Source organism: Heloderma suspectum, chromosome 2, assembly GCF_057233095.1.
Source record: "Heloderma suspectum isolate Gila_16-S chromosome 2, 16-S_ref, whole genome shotgun sequence".
NCBI lineage: Eukaryota > Metazoa > Chordata > Lepidosauria > Squamata > Helodermatidae > Heloderma > Heloderma suspectum.
In genome coordinates this window covers 215536892-215559042 of record NC_139459.1, presented here as the reverse complement: position 1 = coordinate 215559042, position 22151 = coordinate 215536892, and the positions used below count along the sequence as shown (strand labels likewise).

The window sequence follows — 22151 nt, the reverse complement described above, 5'->3', positions numbered from 1 at the left end:
GCAGCTTAAGAAAATGCACTGTTTCCTTAAAAGATTGTAAAATATGAAGTTTGTTGTTCACATAATTGAACTCTGCTTCACTATAGAACTTTTAACTCCTAAAGAATGGTGGTTTCCTGGACATTTCTCTTCTCTTGGAGATGAGAGACTGCAAACAGATTCCTGAGACCAAAGGAAACTGTGGGTTTTGCAAAGAGTGGTTTGCAAAATCTGAGGCTGCTGGGTGCTGTGATCTGCACATGCAGAGCGTGGAGCAAGCTTGACCCGTTGACTATTGCACATTGACAGGTGGAAGGTAAGTTGATACTCTTAACATGTGCTTGGAGGAGGAGGTTGGAGGGCAGGGCGGCTCAGTTACAAAATCTCATGGCAAATAGCATGAGCTGAGTGCCCTCAAAATAGCCATAGGGAAGCTATATAACAGAAGGCTCTGCTGGAAATCGTCAGTGCTCAGCAAGAGATCACTATACACGTGTAGTGCTGTCCAAGGGAAGTCCCAGGAAGAAGAGAAAACCATCGCGAGCATCTCTTCAGCCTCTTAGTTGCAAGCATTTGGGAGGAGAGGATCCTTCGGGTCTCAAAGCACTGTTGTACTTTGGCACATCAAAGTCGTGTAGGTTGCTGTGTGCCTCTTCTCATTCCTCAAGACTGTTTCTCAGTCTCTTCGTTGCTTGATCTCCTTCCTCCCTCTACCACAATGAAGTATTACTACCCAAACACACTTCCTAGGTATAGGCGATATGCAAGAAGCCTGAAGACTGTACGTTTCCCCAATGATGTTCTCTTCCAAGACCACATTCGGCAGGGGGACCTGGAGCAGGTGGGGCGTTTCATACGTGCCAGGAAGGTCACCTTGGACACCATCTATCCCTCTGGTAAGTAACATGGGTAGACCTAACTGTGGGGTGGCTGAATAGGGCTAAGCATTAGCAGCTGCCTCAACCTAGGGGCAGACATTAGGTTACGAACTAGATCAGATGTTTGTTTGTCTGACTGAGGACGGGAGCTCTTTCTCATGTCTCTATCTCTCTGTGTCCCTCATTCACACCAATAATAGGGAGCCATGCAACCGAAATTCTTTTGGTAGAATCAGTTCCAAGGGAATAGCTGCCTGGAATCCTATAAAAGTGTACAGCACTGTCCAGATGAGGTCATAAGGCCCTTTATTAATCTACAAAGTACCTTGTTATTGTGTGGATAAAATATATAAAAAGGAGCACTATGTTGGGCGGGTGGGGGGGAGGGGGTGGTTAGAAGAATATCGCAACAGATATTGTTTTGTACATCACTTAGAAATGTATTTTAATATAAGTGATTAATAAATGTCATTACATAAATAAGTATTTTTAAAATGGCAGGTTGAGCAAGTGAATAGAGTACCCACCTGACAGGAAGTACTCTGGAGATGCATGCCCACCTCTAAGACTGACTCACTGTCCTGTTGAGTCATTTCCTCCAGTTACTTTCTCAATGTGAAAAGCTGTGCCTGAAAAAAATGATAGTAAGAACTTGTTTGGTAACCACAGAAATGTCAACAGTTACAACTATTGTGCCCAAGTAGATTGTTACGTGAATGTGGTCCTTGATGACGGATGCTGATTAGGACAGGCTCAGCATTGTAGAAAGCAGCGGAAGCCTTGTCCAGAATATTCCTGCTGTAAATGCTGGCCTTGATTTAACTGTTTTGTTTTTTTTAATGAACTGCTTAATTCCCGAAGAGGTTTCCAGAACCTACCCAACCCTAGTTAAAAGAATAACTTTTGTTTGTGCATGCATATGATCCTGAACCAAAAGTGATCCCCTCTTAAAGTGCCTGTTCCCCTTACCTCTTCTAAGCTAAAAGAAAAAAGTCAAACACCCCCAACTCCACCCCGGTCTAATTTTATGGGAAGCATGTTACTGAGTAGTGAAGATCTGTCTCAACTTCCAGGCCTCTCCCTTCCCAATTTGAGGCTTTACTCTCCCTTGGATTTTTCCACCTGTGTATTAATCTAGCAAACCCCTATTGAGGAAACTGTGCTGAAACACTCCCCCCCGCTGCCCCCTGCTCCTGGGACCACACTGCTAAGATCCACAGGCTGATGTGTCACCTTTTCCCATTAGGTATGGCTGCCCTCCATGAAGCTGTGCTTTCTGGGAATCTTGACTGTGTCAGGCTCTTGGTGAAATATGGCGCTGATATCCATCAGAAAGATGAGGATGGCTGGACGCCTCTACATGTGGCTTGCAGTGACGGTCATGCTGACATTGCAAGGTCAGAGATGCCAGATTATGTTTACCTCTTTTTTCCTCTTGTCCAGCTGTGCCACCCTCTTGATAGGCAAAGATTGCTAACTGCATGGACAAGGCAAACAGGGAGGGAAGAAGGGGTTGGTCCACAGTGAGTGCTGGGATAAGTGCTTGAGATGATGAAAACAAGTGCCTGCTGGCTCAGAACATGGGGTGGATGACCCTGTATTCCAGACAGTAGTAGTCCTCAGACACCAGCAGTGATAGTGGTATTTTGTGTAATCAGTGGTATTGCCCAAATATAAACTATGTCATGGAAGGAAAAGTTGAGAATGCAAACCATCTATACAGAATCCAGATCTCTTTATGAAGAGAGGACAGCTTTACTTTGAATCTAAGGAACAATTCACAATCTCTTAAAGTCCTCAACACCATATTTTACACAAATTTATACGGGAAAGTATGTATGAACTGGACTGTGCATATGGGAGGAAACCAAGAGCCCTTTCTTTGATTCTGGCAACAACTTTTCCAGCAGCTGCGATCACAGAAATAGCTGCTGGTTCCCTGTATGTACAGCCTAGTTCGTGGCAACTTTTTTCTCCATATGGTTGCATACATGTAAATGCAATTGCACAGAAAAATTTGAAAAGTGTGAATTGACCTGAAGTGGGACTTTGAGTATTGGTGTGACAGTAAAGCAAATTCCAGTTGCAAGTACTCGAACTGAATCACAAATCTCCACTGGGTCTTGCAGAATATAATGCTACCAGCAGAGATGGAATAGTGTTTTTGGTTGGAATAGGTCAAATCTGCACCCCACCTCATCTCCTCTTTCTTTGAACCTGCAGGTACCTTATCTCTCTTGGGGCCCAGCGTGATGCCACCAATGATGAAGGGGAGAAGCCATCTGACCTTATTGACCCTGAGTACAAGGACCTTGTAGAGCTTTTCAAAGCAGCCCGAGTGGACTAAGCTTCTACCCCTTGGCTCTCTGCCATGTGGAGTCCAGTCTCCATGGGCAGGCAGCCACATCTGTTGCATGCAGGAAGGAGGCTAGCAAAGTTGCCTCTGCTAGGTTGGCAAAGGAGTGTATGGACTCCTAAAGAGACTACAATTTGACTATCTTGTGTATATATGAGACTGGCTACTTCGCAGTTTCTCGGAGAGCTGTGCTTGGGATAGCCCCTTCAAAATGCAGTGTAACTTTTTCTACTATGGCCCATTGTCCAGTAGTTGCTGGAGTCAGGCTTTAGCTAAAATGGGTATAATGGCCAGGACACACTGATGGCACCGTTGTGTGGGAGGTTCGCAGAGGTGGTAATGAGCTGAACTGGACTGGGTACCAATTTGTTCAAGCATTCATCTTCCAGTTGCCATCTGGCATGACCGTGATTCTGAACAGTGCTATCTCAGCAACATTCAAGCTATTTTCCTGAAGACTCCTTACAAAATTATTCTAATGAGAAAATAGCCCCAACTTCAAGCTGGCATCTGTACATATGGACTATTCGAACAATATTGTGGATAAAGTCTTATTTTCAATGTTTGCTCATCCTAGATTTGCTTTTCTACTGTATTTTTTATGTGGTTCTGAAACAGCTTTTTATTTTTTCAATAAAGTAATTTCCAAACCCTTTGTTCATTCTTCTTCCTTGTACTCTCACACAAGGGTAGCCACACTTTCACATGGCTGCATCTGTTGAATCACTTTGGTTTTGTTCCTTAACCCTTAGTGAGCCCTTAGACTCTTCCTTCTTTCCAGAATCAATATCCACATGGGAAGAGGGACATTCAGATAAGATTTGGAATCAGCAGATTAATTCTGGTGCCCAAAGAAAAGTGGAACAAGAAGCTGGGAACAACTCTTCCATAAAAGTTCTCAGGCACCTCTAACTGCCTGACACTGATGGCGGGAGTGTATTAGCATTGAAGTCCTTAGTGGAGCTGTCTCTGATGCAACCCTGCACTTCATCCTATTAATTAAGGAACTGCACTGTGAAATTATGCCACTTGGGTATTTTTGTAGCACCTACAATATGCAAGGCACTATTTGAGGTATTTGGGGAAGGCAGAGGGGTGAAAAGGCAGTGCATATTGTGGGGTAGTTACAGGACAGGTATTTGGCCCTCAGCTGTACTTAATTGGAATATTTCTGCTAGTAATCACATGAACTTTGGTACACCATATAGTTAGTAGGAACATAAAATAATTGGGCTCCGTGTGTTTGGGACTTTCTCTGTGGTTTCCTGTTTCTGATGGGTTTCAGGCATGGCTGGTGATGGTGGTTCTGCAACAAATCACTTGGTAGCAGCATAAGAAGACCATAATGAAATCTGTGCTCTTTTTTTTTCCAAAATGATTTGAGTTGTTGGCTTCATTACTGACTTGGCAAATGAATAAACTAGGGAACTAGGTCCAGAGAAAATTAGATATGGCATTCTTTGGAGAAGAGTCAATGCTTAGACGTTGGTCTATGCTAAAAAGATTTTAAAAGTCTCCGTAAGTGGATAGTTTGTTTCCTGGTGAAAACTAATACTGAATTACGTGCCATTTGGGTCAGCATTCTTTGATAGAACTAGGGCAGCTGGGCTCATTTCTCAATTGCTCTTCAGGCTTCCAGCAAATTCCGGTAGGTGTCATCGTGGTGCCCATTCAGGCACGCCCACCCACAGCTATATTCAGGGTTTAGCGTTATCTGTGATTGCACTGCACAAGCATATCGTTCGATGCAGTTCAGCATCTTGAGAATCTCAGCTTTATTGGCTTTTCTTAGCACAGGGATAATAAATGATAGGCATGGATAATGGCCAGTAAGATGACCTCAGGGGTGGTGCTGAGTAGGATTATCCAGGAGGTAGGCAAGTAGTATTGCTGACACAAGTTTTTTACTTTTTTCCTGCAGTTTATGTCCAGCCTTGTTTATGAGTATCAGTAGACTAAAGATGAGTATTTGGTTGTAGTCTGGCATGTTGCTGCTCATAGCAGAGTTGTGCTCTCTGCATTGGACTGGTCTGATTGGTTAAATTCAGATGACTTTTCAAAGAGTTAATTGAAATCTTAGCTAAAAGGTTATTGATCCTGATGGGCTGAAATTACGGTGAACTTGAATTTCTTTCCCTATGTTTCTCCTCCAGGAAGTTCACAGGGTACTTAAAAAAAAGAAGCTTCTGCTAGTCTTGCTCACTGAGTTCAATGGTACTTACTCCCAGGTAAAAATGTAGAGGATTGCAGCCTAAAGGGGAAGGAGAAACCCCCCCTTTGTGTGTTTTGTAAATATAAATATGTATTTAATATAGCCTTCTGCCACTTTCTGAAGGCTTGGGTAAGTACCAGAACAAATCCTTCCCCAGCATAGCAATGTATTTATTCATGGGCATTTCCCTGCCTTTCTGCCAGGAGTGCGTCTTAAGGGCTAGCAAAACAGAAAGCAGAAGAGGGCTGTTTTCAGGTGGAATGAGCATTCTAAACAACGTAGGTGGGCACGAACTGAAGACACCGGAAATGTTAAACCAGTATCACGTGTGAAAACGCCTTACGGCTCCCTTTTTTAAAATGAAATGATGATGAAAACAGGGTGACTAGAAGAGCCTCAAAGCCCGCTCTGGCCCCAACCTGGACACGAAGTAAAATGGAGCAAAGTTGTCCTTACAACGCTGGCCTGAGCCAGGGCAGTGACAACACGCCTCCAGCTCTCTATCCTATGACACCCCCCTCTGGCCGCCCTTCTCTGGGCAGCGAATGACGGAGCTTGACTGCCAAAGCTCGCCCTGAGGGAAACGGGATCTCTGCTCTTCGAGGAAGCCCCCCTCACACTCTGACTCCTGCCCCGCTCATGTCCTCGTCTCTAGAAAAGCCCTCCTCCGGAGCTCGCCCCGGGCTCCCGTTTCCATGGATACCTCTCCCCGCTCCCTGCCCTGCCGCTCGGTTTCCATGGAAACCCTCTTCCCCGGGTATACGGTGCAGGGGCTATCCCGACCCAGTCACTCCGCAGTGCGCACGCGCAGCCCGGCCTAGGCGCTGTCTTCCGCCCCGGGCCTGGCAGCAGCGAGAGGAGCTGGGGCCGGGACCACCCCGGGCCCAGGTGAAGGGAGTTGGGGAAGCGGGGAAAAGGCGAGGGGGGCGCTCAACAGCCCCCTTCCCGGAACTGAGCGCCTCGGCCCTTGTTAACTGACCGCCGTGGAGACATTCCTTTCCGTTATTATGGGCCTAGCGCAGCGCTGACTCCACGTCGGCTGCGGGGCGGAGGAGGGGAGAGGGAGACGAAGGAGAAGAGAGAGCGAAAGTGGCTTTCGGGCCTCTCCCGCCTCCTGCGGAACCTCGACAGCCCTCTTCCGCGGCTGGGGATTACCCGGGATCGGGGTGGGTGATGTCCAGGGATAAAGAGAGCTCCGAAGCTCAGGTGGCTTTGGCAATAGGGGTCCTGTGGGTTCTGGACGCGCGGGGGCATTATGGTTCTGACGTATTTTGGAGGCCTCGGGGTTTGTGGCACGTTTGGGGATTGTAGCGGTCTGGTGGTGGGGGGTGGCGGTAGGGGTATGGATGTAATTAAGGTATGGTTGGAATTCTGCCCTCTAGGTCTGTAAAATGCGGTGTCTCTGTAAGTTCAGGGTGCCTTAATTCTTAGTTACTAGAGCAATTTGCTCTCCCCCCCCCCCCCGCTAATGGGATTAATGAGGGCTCATCTTCAGTTAGCTCAGTATCTTTTTGTTCCAGCGTCGGCAACCCACATATCCAGTATCTGGGCCAGGGCTGGTCAAGAGGCAGCCATGACAAGGTAAGAAAGATGATGGGGCTGTGAGAATGGAACCTTTGTCAGTGCCAAGCGGGCTGTCAGAATATCTGCTTCCACATTGATGTAGCACTTTCATACTGTAATACTGAATCTTTCTATGGTGGCTGGGATGATGGGACCGTTTATGCAGCTAGAATTGTTCTGTGTTGCTACCTGTGATGATGGATCAGGGATAGCTTGGGCAGTAATTGTAAATAGATACTACTGATTGAACCTCTATTAGCATAGTCATGGAAGTCCTTTATTTATATTATATTCTAGTGCTTCTCCACTTCCCATCTAGATTCACTTGGTAGCCTTTGACAAGTCCCTTTCTTCATGCTTCTACTATCTGTCTGTACAACAGTCTACCTTGAGTTGCGAGCACGAATCAAATAAGAACTGTAAAGCACTTTGTTCCTGAGAAGGTGTCATGTAAATAACAACCAGAGATAATAGTCCCCATCTGTGTTGGTCACACAACCTCTGCAAATGAGTAAATAACAGCCATGTTGAATGGTCTAGACTATAGGATCCTTTTGTGAGACCTTTATTATAAAACGTGCACTTTTGTGTCTTTATCCGGGGCAAAGATCAGTATCTTGTCTTATCTCTTCTTCTAGCTCCCCTGTCTCTAGAGTTGTTTACAATGGCAAGAGAAACAGCAGCCCTCGCTCCCCAAGCAACAGCAGTGAGATCTTCACTCCTGCACATGAGGAGAATGTGCGCTTCATCTATGAAGGTGCAGTGTTTACATTTGAGAACATTGACCCCAGTAGTTGCTGCTTCTCCACAGAGTCAGTGACATGCTATCCGACTTCTTACCCTGTGTGTTTCTGCTCTTTCTCTTATTGCCAGTTCCAGTGTTATTTTTCCCTACTTGTGCATTTAAGATAGTGTGGGAAAAGTAGAGAAAAATGCTCGAAGATGAGACTCTTTTAAAAGTCAGAATGTTTAGAAGTGAGTCTGATACTTGGAACTAACAGATCATTGTTGTTTGTTTTGTTTGTCAGGCCCTCCTCTGTTTTTGCATTCATCATTACAGACAGCTGAATATTTGGTAATCGTTCTTGCATCTTAAAAACGTTTCTATTAGTAGAGATGGAACCACTGCTTACTGTGTAGGGTGTCTGAGGCTACCAATAGTCTGGGCCAAGGGAGAGCAGTCTTCCTTAGTCTCCATGTGAAGTTTTTTTCCCCTGATTTTACTGTTCTACTTTTCTGCAGCATGGCAATGTGTGGAGCGGGATCTCCGTAGCCAGATGGCAGGTGGTGAACGGGGACTTGTGGAGGAGTATGTGGAGAAGATGCCAAACCCCAGTCTGAAGGGTGAGTTTCTTTTTGCCAACTGCACCCTTTCACGGAGAGGTCTGATTTAGCCATGGTTACGCATACTTTGGTGACATCCAGCTTGAATTACTCTAATGCACTATATATGGGATTGCCTTTGAAGAGCATTTAGAAACTTCAGTGAGTCCAAATGCAGCTGCAAGAGTCATAACTGAAACGCATTGCACAGACCATGTCACGCCAATACTTCACTATCTTTATTGGCTTCAACATTGTTTCTGGGATTGGTTCAATGTGCTGGTATTGACCTTTCAAGACATAAATGGCTTGGGATCAAAGTATCTAAAGGACTGTCTACTTCATTATGAACTTACCCATTCACTCAGGTCATCATCTGAGACCCAGCTCCATGTTCCTCTGCCATTAGGAATGAGGTGGATGGCTACATAGGAAAGGGCCTTTTCGACAGTTTGTCCCAGGCCCTGTAATTTCCTGCTCTGGGAAGTCTGTTTGTCCTCATCCCTCTTGGCCTTTTGGCATATGGTGAAAACACTCTTCTTCAGGAAGGCATTTGGAAGTGTGGAAAGCTAATCTGCCTGCTGCTGCTCACTGTTGATATCTTCTGCTGCTTTTTATCTTTTAGGATTGTGTTGTTTTTACTCTGTTTTCATAATGTGGTATATTGGTTGGTTTTCAGTGGGTGTCTTAGCAACAAAAAGATGGGGTAGAAGCATTTTAATAAAATAAATAAATTGGGAATCTAGAACTCTGTACTTCCAAAGTTGTGCTTTAGACTGCAAATGTTGGAAGCTGTCTTGGTATCTATAAAAACTCAATTTAGGGTACAATCCTATGCATGTTTAGACAGGAAAAAGTCCTACAACTCCCAACATGCCCCAGCCAGCCATGCATAGGATTGTGCCATTATTCTTCTAAAGAAAATGAATGCAAGATTCCAGTATTTATGGTTCCAGGGATAAATGGGCTGCTTTGCTGAAGAGTCAGAAACCAAAGTATGTATGTGTGGGATGTGCTTTGGGGAGTTCTTGCTCTTTTCCAGGATCCTTCTGTCTTCCCCTTTACTAGTCCATCCTTTCCCAGATTCACCATATGTCTTTCACCTTCATCAGCAAAATAATATGCAATATGATCAGGGTGGTGGGTAGAAGCATATTTAAAAAACATATGCTATAAGAATCTTGTTGGGTCAGACAGTGGGTGGTATCGAGTTAATCCCTCCCACCAGCAGAACAGTAGTCAGACAGATGCTTCCAAGAAACCCACCAGCAAGGCATGAAGGCATGTTTACAGCATTATTCTGAGGTATACAAGGTATACTGTCTCTGAACATGCAGTGTAAATGGTAATGGCTATTAGCGGTTGATAGTGCTATCCTCCGTGCAATTGATGATTAGCTTCATGAATGCAAAGGTGCTTATTTTGCTCAGTGTTGTTCCAGTTACATATTAGGAATGTTTTGGCTGCAGACTTTAGGTTACAGTCCTCTGTACAATTCTTACAATCCTTAGATATGGATTGTAATATTTGGTGCCGTGGTTGGTTGTGTTGAGAAGTGCTGGGTAGAGGAGCCAACTCAAGCTATGTAATTAGATATTTCAGATACCTATAGCCTGAACTGGAACTTAGGGTGGTACTTGTCAGGTGAGGGGGGAGTCTGGCATCTTTGTTTTTACCAAGGCCAGAGGGAGTATTGATGGAAAGCAATGTGGACAGTCAGGAGTCTTATCCTAAATTGTCTCTCCTTTCTTCTTCTTTTTTGACAGCATTCAAACCTGTTGACTTGAGTGACCTAAAGCGGCGGAACACACAGGATGCTAAGAAATCCTAAGGTGGCCTGGCCTGGCCCAGCCCCAAGTGCTGGTGTGTGGCCACTGGTACATGAATTTGATGACTTTGTGTTGGTTTTCTCCTTTGGTCTGGATTGTGCCTGGGGCTGGCTCTGAATTTCCTAGGAAGGATAGGCTTCCTGCTTGCCCTTCACAGCATTCCCTGGCCTGGGCTGCCTGACTTCTTTCTACCATTGGGCCCAGGAATTCTCCTTTTTCCTTAGTAAATGACATTTTATGCTGATGATGGCCAACAGGCAGGTGTGTGTCCTGTCTGTCTAGAGCATAGAATAAGGCAGAAGAATTGGGAATCACCAGTCCTAGTCTCTCCCGATACCCCTCTCAAAGCCCTGCCTTCCTTAGGGAGAAGCTGAGAGAGGATGACGGGACAGAAGCAGTAAGGGTTACTGTAGTCCACCCTATCAATACAACATGGGAATTTAAACTGACTCATCACAGAGACCTGGGCTTTTTCATCTGGCGGATGAAAGGGTTATGTGCTATGATATCTGTATGTTATGTGCTCAGCCCCTTGGGTCAGTGATGGGGATAGGGTGGAAAATAGAGGTACAGGTCTCCCATGAGCCAATTCTCTTGGGATTTTGTTGTATTGGATAAAATTGAGTAATTTCCCTTACCCTGTGCTGAGAATGTGCTCCAGGTTCTGCTATCCTTACACCCTGCTGACTTGCAGCCCCAGCCAGGGGGCCAGAAGGCATTTCTGAGCTAGCCCCAGAGCCCAGCCCCTGTGCCCCAGCAGGGCTGGGGACAACCTTGGTGTGTGCTGGGCACTGGCAAGGGATGGAAGTGCCCATGCTTGTGTCTAGCCCAGGCATTGATGTCGGGGACCATACCCAGAGTGGGTAGGCAAGGGGCATGGTGGCTGTTCCTTTCCCATTGTTATGTCCCCTCATGGTCTGTGTCTGTCTTTTAGGAGTATTGTAAATAAAAGATGGTTAGTCATTTTGACATTCTTTGAGAATTTATGCTTCATCCTAGTTACATTCCAGTGAATGGAGCTCGCTTAACAAACTCTGTCTGGGATCCATGTTGTACTTGGTGTTCTGATCTGCCTCACCTGACCTAGAGTGAACCATCTTGGAAGGAAAGGGATTTGTTTGTTCTTCTTGTTGCCCTAATAACAATACGTTGAAGTCTTCTGTGCTTCTTGCCTATCCATTACTCTCCATTGGTGTTGGGCTAGTTGTGGGTTTAGTCACACTTTGTAAGTTCTTCAGCAAGTAGCTCTGTCTGGCCTTGCTTATGGTGCAACCTAACACTGTGCTTATGATTGTGTCATGCCTCTGGAAGGGTATTAAGCTTTCATTGTACAGTCCTACAGAAGCACAGGTAAAGGGAGCTATGACATACGTAATTATGCTTGAGGAATGCTATATTTAGCCACCTATTTTCAGAAAGATTTCTTATTGCTTCTTAAACAGGTGCAGTTTGATTCCATTCTGTTTCAGTACACCTTACTTTCTACACCTTGGAATGATGTTTACATCCTGTGAATGGGGTGAGATCGCTGGGGAGCACATGTTTTGTGTTAGGCATGAGATGGCAGCAGATGTGAAGCAAGGGCTCTTGCACAGCTTGGTATTTCCTACATGTTATGGTATAGTCTCTTCTGTGTGATTGGCAGCAGACGCTTGGAACCCTGATGCTTGGGTGTAGCACTGGTACTATTTGCTGTTTGATCACGTTGAATAATCATAGCTGGTACCTTAAGAAGGAAGTGATTGTGTACATGGAGCTCTGTGGATTCATACAGAGATATTCCTGGGCAACAGGGTGGTTACCATTAAGTGTGAAAGTGTCTGGGGCAGGGTAGGGTTGGTACTAAGGTTTTCCTCCTTCTTGAAGCCTGGGAGTTGAGTTACGCTAGAGTGAAGAGGAAGCGAAAATTCTTTTCACAGTGTAATCTCACTGCAGGTGACATTCTTGTCTAGCTTGCCCCTTCTAGTTGTTTTGGACTACAACTCCCACCATTCTGGACCATTGGCAGTGGCTACTGGGGTTGATGGGAGTTGTAGTCCGAAACATCTGGAGGGAGCTAGGCTGGGAAAGGCTATTCTTGTCTTTAGTGGAATTAGCATGATTTTCCCAACACACTAAATTGAATTAGCCCACTGAAATGTGGCAATACTTGGGTCGTTAATTGTTTGCTTTGCTGTGCTGTAGATAGTTCAGCTCAGTCTGTGTTCCCAAATCTATCATAATGCTAAGTTTGAAGTCTTACTCAACTTGCTGAGTCCTTTCTTCATGTTTGCTTGAAGTGGACAATGTTTGCATCCAGTTTGGCCCATTTGTTTGCTTTAACCAAATGCAACGTAACAAGTTGGATTTAGAACAGTATGTTTCCCTGCCAACGGGCAGAACAAACACTGTAGATATTAAAACAACATGAGGCGTTCTGTCAGAATATCACGTAGGCATTGGGAAACGCAAAATCTGAAACATCAAATGAAGGAAATAAAGTTTGGCTGTGGTATGATATGATAAATAAGGTGATCCTGCTAGTCCTTCAGGACTTTTACCCCCATTCCACCTCCACCCCATGTATTGCTCTGGTCTTTTTCTGGCTGAAACATGAAGCCGAAATGAGAAGCAGTCCAATCAAATGAGTTCTTGTTAGCCCAAGCTAAACAAAAAGAGCAGTCTTCAAAGACACACTCAAGCTGTGAACCCTCATTAAGGATAGGCTTGCATCCTGTTTTGGGGGTTAGTCCACTCCATTAATCATTATTTCTCTTTTTGGTGTTCTGTTAGTTTATACTATAGTGCAGTGCTAGCTCAGGAAAAACAGGAGGTTGCAGCCCCAAACAACATTGTGTTTAGCTCCCCCTCCTCTCCTTTTTTGCGGGGGAAAGTAGGAAGAACTAGACATGGGGAAAGTGTTCTTGGAAATGTCTAGTTCTGTCCCCTGCCCTGTCTTATGTTTTGGGGTTTGTGTAATCTTTATAGATCTCAGAAAATATTCATGGTCTTTCTGCAACATTGAGACAACGGGGAGGGGGGGGCTTTTTGATGATATGGGTGTATGCAGTGTTTTGTGAATCTTTGAAGCTAGTTATCTTAACTGGCCAGGAAAGTCACTTGCTGGATACCCAGAACTAAAAGATTCCCTCACCCACTGTGTAGGAAAGTCAAAGGCCATAAATGTTCTGGCCAGATCAGTCCTTTGTGGTGCAGAAGCAGTTGATATTTAGGGCTAACTTCTTTGTTGATTGGTATGAAGCAAAGTCTACACAACTTGACTCTTTCCTGTGACTGTCTTTGACACACTAAGCCAAACAGTGAATGTTCCAACATGCGTCCATATTGAGCCTGATCCATATGTGCAGCCTCTCACTTAAGTTGCATATACGAATCAGACCAGAAGCATGTCACATCATGTAAAATCTTCAAAACCTGGGTTAAGCTGGGGTGTGAAAAAAATCTGTTCAACTCACTAAAAATCGCTAATAAAAATAAAGTTACATTGCCTTCCCCACATATAATTTTATCACTCAGCCCTAGGATAGATTTAACCAGGGAGTTTAGAATTCTATGGCTGCACTGTTCACATTTATGATCTTTTACTTCCTAGAATTTGGAAGTTATTAACCTACTACTTTGGTTATGGGCTGAAGAAGGAATATTGGGCCTTAAAATGCTGTGAGCAATACATATTTAAATCAGTGGTCCATGGGAAGGAGTCTGGGTTTAGGTTTTTCATAGATTTTGGTTTGCTTACTTAAGGTGTCCTACTTTTAGTTCCTGGAAATGGAGCTCCCTGTTTTCTAATTACTTGCTTTCAAGTTTTCCTTTGTTAACTTGCTCTTTCCTTTTTCCCCTCATGGAGGAGCTCAAATTCTCAAGATGGAATGGCCAGATTCTACATTGCAGACTATAATCTTATTTGAAATGCAGTTGCAGCCATACAGTTGTTCACTTTGTCCCTGGCTGGCTGCTAATTTTTAACAGTGGCCCATATTTTCTACTGATCAATGGATGAAGGTCCAACGGCATGAGATCTGCCCATTGACTAACTCCCACACAAGCCAAGACATGGCCAAAGGGCTCTTTAACATCTCCCCACAGAATGAATAGTCACTCAAGCTTTGACAGACTCTTCTTTTAGGCACCTCAGCTGTTTACTAGCATTTCCCTGTACCTTTTCTTATGCTTGAGAATGAGCAGCTGAGGTGCATAATAAAAGATACTGCTAAGGTTTTATTGCTGTTTATGAGAGGGATTAAAGAGCTCTTGGTCTGTGTCTCAGAGTGCTTCCAGATAGGTGTCACCTAGCTTTTCTGCTCTAAACTACAAGAGGAATTGCAATTGACTTTCCACACTTCGGGGGTATCATGCTTTTTGTGTGTATATATCCTGCTGTCTACAATCCACATTAGTGGGTGTGACATGGCTACATGGGCAGGGAAGGTAAGTGCACCTAAGTACTCTTTTCCTTCGTTTCACCCCACTCCGGTTTATCTTTTACTTTGCCATCGATTATTTGATTTGTACTAAAGTACAATTCTGAGATTAAATAAAAATAAATGGTGCTAAAATGGCAGCAGAGGCAGCAGGGTGGGTTTTTAAAATCATGTGTTAAAAATAGTGCTGTAACACTCATTTTAAGCACTATTGTGTGAATAATTTAACTTTTTAAAAAGTATAGCCAAAAATGGTTGATCTGGCACTAAAATAGTTGATGAAACAGTGCCCACCAGAAAGATAAGAGTGAAGGTATGCCAGTTGCCAGTAGGTTTCCCTGCATCACCATACACATCAAAACCACACCTCTTGGAAAAGACTAGTGCTAAAGATATCTATACATGCAGAGATACCACTGCTGTTCTGTTCTTTTTTTTAAAAAAAAAAAAGTCCGATTTCCTAAGGACCGAGAAAAGATGGAAGAAACACGGAAAAACAGGAGGACAGCGATTGGATGATGAAATCATGTAGGTGCTCTGTAAACAGTGAGTGACAGAAGTGTGGCAATTCCACATCAAATTCCTCGTGTGGAAGCTTGGGACAAAGTGTCAGATGCATAACTGTGTGTGGATCTTTGGGATCAGAAGGTCTGTTGGAGTGCTAGATGGTAAGACTTCGCAGGCTAGATTTTGCCCCTAAGCTTGCTCTGCCATTTGATTTCCACTTATGGATTGTTTTATGTGATTGCACATGTCTTGTTTTCACATAATTCACAGTGCTGTGGAACTTGATGGCACCTACTCACGGTCAGTTGACATAAGCTTATTACTTCTTAACCAGCCTGCCATACACAAATAGTCAGCGTTGTGAAGTGGTACACCATCTCCATCCTTTCAAAGTATACTTATGAGCAGTGGAATTCTCATCAATTTTAATGATTGTGAGCGTGGAACTGGAAAAGGAAGATCTTGTACATGAATTGCTATGGAACACAATGTTTTGCCTTGTACAGTCACACATCGCATATATATATATATATATATATATATATATATATATATATATGAATATGAGTATGGAATGGTTGTGGAAACCTGTAGTGACTGTTTTCCATACTAATGTGGTAACACAAACCTCTGAAGGAGCACAACACACCGCTGTTGCTGTATGAGGCCTGGGATTTAGATGCTGTATCTATTAATACACCAAGATCTGTTTTCCTCCTTTGGTCCAAAGGATTTAATGCCATCTAAAGTATACTTACTAGAGGCAGGATTTCTCCCTTCACTTCACCAAGATTGAACCCTGTCACCTATGTCCATCATGAATCTCTTGAAACTCAATCCCATTTTCAGAACCTCAGCTGTGTAGTTTATGATCTCCCCCTCCCCCCCATGCGTTCTGTGACCTAGATTTTTCTAGTGTGAGGGTTCTCAGTCCTTGGCAGAGTGAGAATTCCTAAGTTAAAATAAATTGTAAAGTTTAAGCCTTTGTAGGTATAGTGAGGGCTTTTTTCCCAGATGAAAAAAATCCCTTGATTTTTATGGTGATTTTGTGTGAACACTACCTCTGGTGTAGTACCAGTTGACATAGAGCAGGGATGCAGAACCTCTTTCAGACTGAATTTTCTCCAAAATTCCAGCTTGGAGAAGCTCTGGGGGGCCACATTCTAGTGGAAGTTGGAACCAAAGGCAAAAGTGGCAAGGCTAAAATGTCCAAAATATTTTAGTTTAAACTCTTACGGCCAGTAACTGAGCCTTAGGAGAAGCATTTTGACCTTAGAATGGGGGACAAAACTACACAAACTCCAGGAAACCACCAAATGATTAGTGCTTGGGGGAAGGGAGCATAGCCTTCTGGGGAGCCCCGGAAGGCTGGATTTAGCCCCAGACCTGAGGTTCTGCGCCCTATGCTAGAGGAGGAAAGCATCCCCCTGGCGTGGGGGATGTGTGGGGGTGGGCAAAGCACAAAGTCTTCAAAGAACTAAATATGGAGAACATTGGAAACTGCTAGTTGTTGAAATGGTTCTAAAAAAGTATGATATCAAGACCATTGCAACTGGAAGAGGGTAGCCATGCTGTTTGACGCCTTTGTGTGCATGTACAAGTGTTCACGAATGCTGCTATGCTTAAGTACTACAGGGGAGTACTCGGCTTCTAAAGAAGCTTAAAATAATAAGTCACAAAGTAAGATGGGTTGGGGAAACTTGACATTATTGATGTCATGGATATTAGTCCAGCAACACCACATTTGTCCATTTTACACAGTACTCATTATTGCAAAAGTCATGGTAGATGAGAGGAAATCTAATCTCAGCAGCAAAATATTGCAGCTTGAGTATTAGAAAAATGCAATATGCTTGTAGGTGGCTTGGGGGCAGGGATATCTCACAGCAAAGAAGTAATTAGTGAGCATTTGTTATGCGTAAAATTGTTATTTGAAAAGGTTCTAAAAATAGTTTGAGCATTGCCAAGAAACCTAGCTAAGGAAATTTAAAAAAGAATTGATGAATTGTATAATTTGTTTTAATCCTGTAGAGAGTTCATTGAGAAGCAAATACATAGCAGGGATGGAATAGTTCCCTAACGGGTTGTCAGCAAAGACTCACCAGCACAAAGAATGGAGTTTCTGTACATTCCCTAGGAAGAGGTGGTGTGGCATTGTTATTGTACCCAAACAAACACCCTGGGAGGGAAATGTCCGCATTTCCCCATGCTAGTTGCTCTTTATCCATCTATGGATCAAAGTCGCATCTGTTTGGTGACTTTGGGCACCTTTCTCAAGCCTTGTTTTGCTATTTGGTAGGTCAGATGTTCTCACAATTCAACTGCAAGCCTTGTAGTTTTAATATGGAAGTCCCCTGAACTCATAATTTGTGATAGAATTGTAGTGAAGGTTCTTCATGTATGTAAAACGCGTACAGAAAAGGGTATGTAGTAAGTGGCAGGACATGGCTAAAATAAAGTGAAAAGTTATAAAAAGAAAACTAGGGAGAAAAATGTTCTTGTGGCTGTAACGCAGCAGCCAAAAGCCTGCAACAGAGCGATAAGGTGATGTGTGTCCGGTTAGGGAGAGGCAAAAAAGGAGACTGAACTTGTGTGTCAGTCCATATGTCTTTAATGGTCCAACTTTAATTTCTACTTGGAAAGCATCAACTGATAAAACAATTAATTTAGAGGATTCCATCACAGCTGGATAGGTTGAAACTGCCCTAAACAGGTTGCATCTCTTCCTTCCAGAAACACACGGGGCCTACGTTCCTCTTTGTTCTTCAGCAGAACTTAAATAGTTTGTCTGACTGAAAATAAAGTAGCATAAAACTGAACCTTATTTCATTCCTGTTTTGTTCTTGAAGTCAAGTGAAAGGAGCCAAAATGTGATGCAAAGCTCTTCTGCTCCCATGATGTGTGCCTCTGTGGGGAAATATTTTAGATAAAAATATGTGAGATATTCCTTGCTCTGGCCAGAAGATGGTAGTATTGAGACAAATTAAACATAAATAAATTAGTAGGGATATATGAAAGTCCCCTTACCTGGCTCCGCGGGTTCTGCTGGGGGGGGGGAGGTGCTCCGTCCCTCCCCCCAGAATCCTCGCGGGGGGGGAGGCACTCTGCGCCTCCCCCCCGGAATCCTGGCCGGCTGGCTCCGCTCCGCAGGGATTCCGCAGAGCCGCTGGCCGGCTCCGCCAGCAGCCAGACATCTGGCCACTGACTAGCAGGGACGCAAATGGCAGCGGCCATAGCCGCCGCCGTTTGCGTCCCTGTAGTCAGCCGTGATAGGCTACATAAAGACTTACATAGCCTATCACGTCTGGCTTAAAAAAAAAACCAAAAAAAAATGCGCATACGCAATGGCGGCGGCTATGGCCGCCACCATTTGCATTCCTTATTTTTGGCTGTCTTAGTCTACGTAAATATTTACGTAGACTAAGACGGCCAAAAATAAGGAACGCAAATGGTGGCGGCTGTAGCCGCGGCCATTTGCGTACGCGTTTTTTTTAACCAGACGTGATAGGCTACGTAAGTCTTTACGTAGCCTATCACGTCTTGTAAAAAAAAACAAAAAAACAAAGCAACAAGACTGCAAATGGTGGCGGTGGCAGCCGGTCGGAAGACCAGCTGCCGCAGCTGCCCAGCTGCTGCAGCTGCCCTGCCGCCGCCGCAGCTGCTGCCGCCCGTAAGATCTGCTCCAGGTAAGTGTCGTCCCGGGGGGGATCCGCGGGGGGGGGTGGCAGGCCGTTCCGCCACAGATTTCGGGGGATGCCAGTGCATTCGGCCTCACCGAGATCCGTGGTGGAATTCTCTGACATCCCTAATAATTATTTGACGAAGGCTGCTTCTCATTTGGGAGTGAGCTGGCAACTAAGTAAGAAAAGTAATAGGCATTCAGGTCACAATAACAAAACAATGCCAGACTAGATCAAATTGATGGCCTGTCCAGCTTGGTATTCTGTCCTAGATCAGAATCAGAAAAATTCACAAGAAGCATTAATATAGACAGGTGTTATTCCCTGTGATCTATCAACTCCTATAAATGTCAGGGCTATTTGAAATTGAGGGTACTTTGTCCTGAAGCTGGTGTAAGCAGCTCATAAGGAGTAACTGACACCTGCAACATAGCCTAATATCCAAGGTGTACATGGTTTATGCTGAGGTAGGTTAATGATAATTAAAAAATAAAACGGGGAACTAAATTGTATCATGTTAGATATTTTTTACATATCTAACCCACCTTTCCTTGAAAGAGCTTAAAATGGTGTACATGGTTACACACACACACACACACACACACACACATTTTATCCTCAAAACAACCCTGTGGAGTAGGCTAGGGCTGAGAGATGATGACTGGCTCAATGTCTCCCAGTGAGCTTCACAGTTGAATGGGGACTTGAACCTCAGTCTCCCCAATCCAAAACTCTTCAAATAGAGTAACTAAAAGCATTACTTAGTGATGCTTATAGTCTTGCGCCAGCCTAGCCTTGCATTATTTGTTCTAGAAAATACCAGTAGCTTGTGCAGTTTGTATTTATTATTGGGTCTCGCCATCCTGACTTGAGGTGCTCTGAGTTCTTGTACTAAATGACTGTTCCATAATAGGTACTAGTCTTGTCTCTTAACACCAGAAATTACCATTTGGGCAAGTCTTTTTTCAGCCCCTTCCATTTTTCCTCACAGTGTTTATTCCTTACACTGTTTACAGTATCTTTTATTTTTTTCTGTCTGCTCACCTATCTTTAATGAAGAGAATTCTTATCTCTTACCGTGGTTCTCTCTGTGGATGTTCCTGCTTGCTTTGCAATCCCACAGTGATTTTTCCCTTTTGAAAAATAGTTTTTCATACCCCAGCCAAGTTAACAGTGTCTGAAAGGAATAGTGTTTGGCTGTATGCAAATGCAATGCAATATTTTAAAATAATCCCAACCCCCTAAGGATGTTCTTGAAATGCAAATAAAGGCTGGTAATTGTAAGAGGAAGAACTGTATTTTAACTAAAAATTTCACAGCTTGTAAAAAATAATGATTATTTTTTGAAGGGCACAAACAGTTAGATAATACATTGCATTGAAAGCAGTGAAATGGGACTTAGTGGTATGGGAAGTAACATGTAATCTGCCACATACATGGGGAGGTTCCAGACATGCCATTTTTATCATGCCATTGCCCTGCCTCATTCACAGAATTTTATGAGAGTCTAGAGCAGTGAGTCTCCAAACGTTTTTGATCGCGCACCCCTAAAATTTTGAGCATGCACCCCAATATATGTATATTTATTTATAAATCATATACATGTACTACTGTACTATAGTAATGTACAAGACTGCTCTGGATACCTCACCAGAGTCACCTGCAGTAATACCGGAATCTAAGCCCCGGCGGATGCAAGTGTCCTTAGGGCCAGAATGTAGAAGGCCCCAGACAACTCTAAAAAGCTCCGCTGGGCAGCATATGGACGACTGAATAGAGGCAGTGAAATATATTTTCCTTGCCGCTCTCACTGCCTTTGAATATACCTGGCCATAGGCACGCATCAGGGTTCGATTCCATCCACCAGGAGTTTTTCTCCACCTGCACTCAAGCTGTCTCTTATTTTGTTTCATCACTCTCATCTCCGGTGTATACCACGGAGCTGTACGAGCTCTACTCTGGAGTAGAGTGCTCAGGAGCACTCGTGTCAACTGCCCGGGTTATTTCTACATTCCACAGATCAACCAGGACTTCAACAGGAGCACCAGCCATATCAGCCAGAACCCCCACCCCAGAGCCCTCTGGAAACCATCTGGATCCATTAGCCTCCAGGGGCGGACCATTTTATAGGTGGTCCTTAATAGGACCATCTGAAAAGCTGTAAGTCTAAACCTCAGCAGGCGGTGATCTGACCGGGACAAAGGGAAGTCCCCCACTTTCAGATCACCAACTCCATGTCCAGTTGAGAAAACCAGGTCTAGAGTATGCCCTGCTACATGTGTTCAGCCAATGACATGTTGGAACAGTCCCATGGCTGTCATGGAGGCCATGAAATCCTGAGCTGCCCCAGACAAGTTGCCTTCAGCGTGAATGTTGACATCCCCCAGAACCTACAGTCTGGGGGATCTTGGCAGCACACCTGAGACCACCTCCATCAGCTCACCTAGGGAGTCTGTTGAGCAGCGGGGTGGGTGGTACACCAACAGAATATCTAATCTGTCCCACTGACCCAACACAAGGTGCAAACACTCCAGACCAGTAGTCACATGGACAGAGAGCTTGCAGAGAATTCCTATAGACCACAGCAACACCCCCTTCCAAGCCTTCAAGCCTTCCCTGATGCTGGACCAAGTACCCCAGTGGGCATAGCTTGGAGAGACTGACACCTCCCTGCTCACCCACCCAGGTCTTGGTTATACATGCCAGATCATCCACTTCATCTACTCTTAAGTCATGGATAAGGGGGGCCTTACTCTCAACCGATCTGGCATTTAAAAGCAGCAGCCAGAGACCGGAAGGCAGGCTGATAGGGCAACCACCAAACCTGCGGGTGCAGGGAGGACCGGAACACAGCACGGCCATTAACTGTTCCCCTTTCTTGGCAAGGCCTCCTTACACCACTATAACTCCCTCTACCCATCACTACACTGATTGGCCTCCCCTTGGGTCCCCCCAATTAACCCAATATCCTCCCTCCCAGGCACATACTCAGACCACCAGAAAGTCAGGCAGAGGAACAGGGTCCAGGTCCTGAAGCACTCACAGTTAGGTGGTCTCTGGCACCTCCAGCAGCAGGCAGCCTTTACAGCTGGAGTCAGGGTGGGGCCCTGCCCTCACAGGCCAGGTGGAAAGAGCTAGGCAGAGAAACAGGGTCCATGTCCTGCAGGGCTCACAGCTGCATGGTCTCTGTCTCTTTTCTTGGATGAGTTTCAGTTGGTATAGCACGAGGATGTGGCCAAGGTGCTTGGACTGGTTTGTACAACCACTTCCATATTGGATCCTTGCCTTTCTTGGCTAATAAAAGCTAGCAAGGAGGAAACAGTCGCCTGGGCTAGGGAGGTGATTAATGCCTCTCGAGAGGGAGTGGTCCCAGGCTGCCTGAAAGAGGCGGTGGTGAGACCAC

The 22151-nt window shown here is 44.6% G+C and overlaps 2 protein-coding genes and 1 long non-coding RNA gene across 16 annotated transcripts in view; 2 read left to right on the top strand and 1 right to left on the bottom strand.

Annotated features, from left to right (window-relative positions):
- Positions 1 to 504: 504 nt before the first annotated feature.
- Positions 505 to 3868, top strand: PPP1R27 (protein phosphatase 1 regulatory subunit 27). Its single transcript, XM_084837818.1, has 3 exons — positions 505 to 875; positions 2104 to 2254; positions 3081 to 3868. The coding sequence occupies exons 1-3, from the start codon at positions 698 to 700 to the stop codon at positions 3202 to 3204; spliced, it is 453 nt and encodes a 150-aa protein (XP_084693944.1). The 5' UTR covers positions 505 to 697; the 3' UTR covers positions 3205 to 3868.
- Positions 3869 to 6219: 2351 nt separating this feature from the next.
- MCRIP1 (MAPK regulated corepressor interacting protein 1) overlaps positions 6220 to 22151 on the top strand; it is a 91026-nt gene continuing 75094 nt past the window's right edge. For 4 of the 14 annotated variants that reach the window (XR_014788246.1, XM_084837812.1, XM_084837810.1 and 1 more), the window contains exons 1-5: positions 6220 to 6313; positions 6946 to 7006; positions 7627 to 7745; positions 8231 to 8332; positions 10078 to 10188. Coding sequence is in view for 10 of the 14 variants with exons in the window: in XM_084837812.1 (XP_084693938.1) it covers positions 6999 to 7006; positions 7627 to 7745; positions 8231 to 8332; positions 10078 to 10142 (294 nt within the window). In the remaining 4 variants the exon portion in view is untranslated. Of the gene's footprint in view, positions 6592 to 6945; positions 7007 to 7626; positions 7746 to 8230; positions 8333 to 10077; positions 11317 to 11582; positions 12643 to 22151 lie in introns of those variants that run through there. The other 10 variants (XR_014788248.1, XM_084837817.1, XM_084837816.1 and 7 more) reach the window with 6 other exon arrangements.
- Positions 17658 to 21936, bottom strand: LOC146353970 (uncharacterized). Its single transcript, XR_014788250.1, has 3 exons — positions 21792 to 21936; positions 19826 to 19925; positions 17658 to 17975 (listed from the first exon to the last, which is right to left on the bottom strand). It is a non-coding gene; the product is annotated as an uncharacterized LOC146353970 (long non-coding RNA).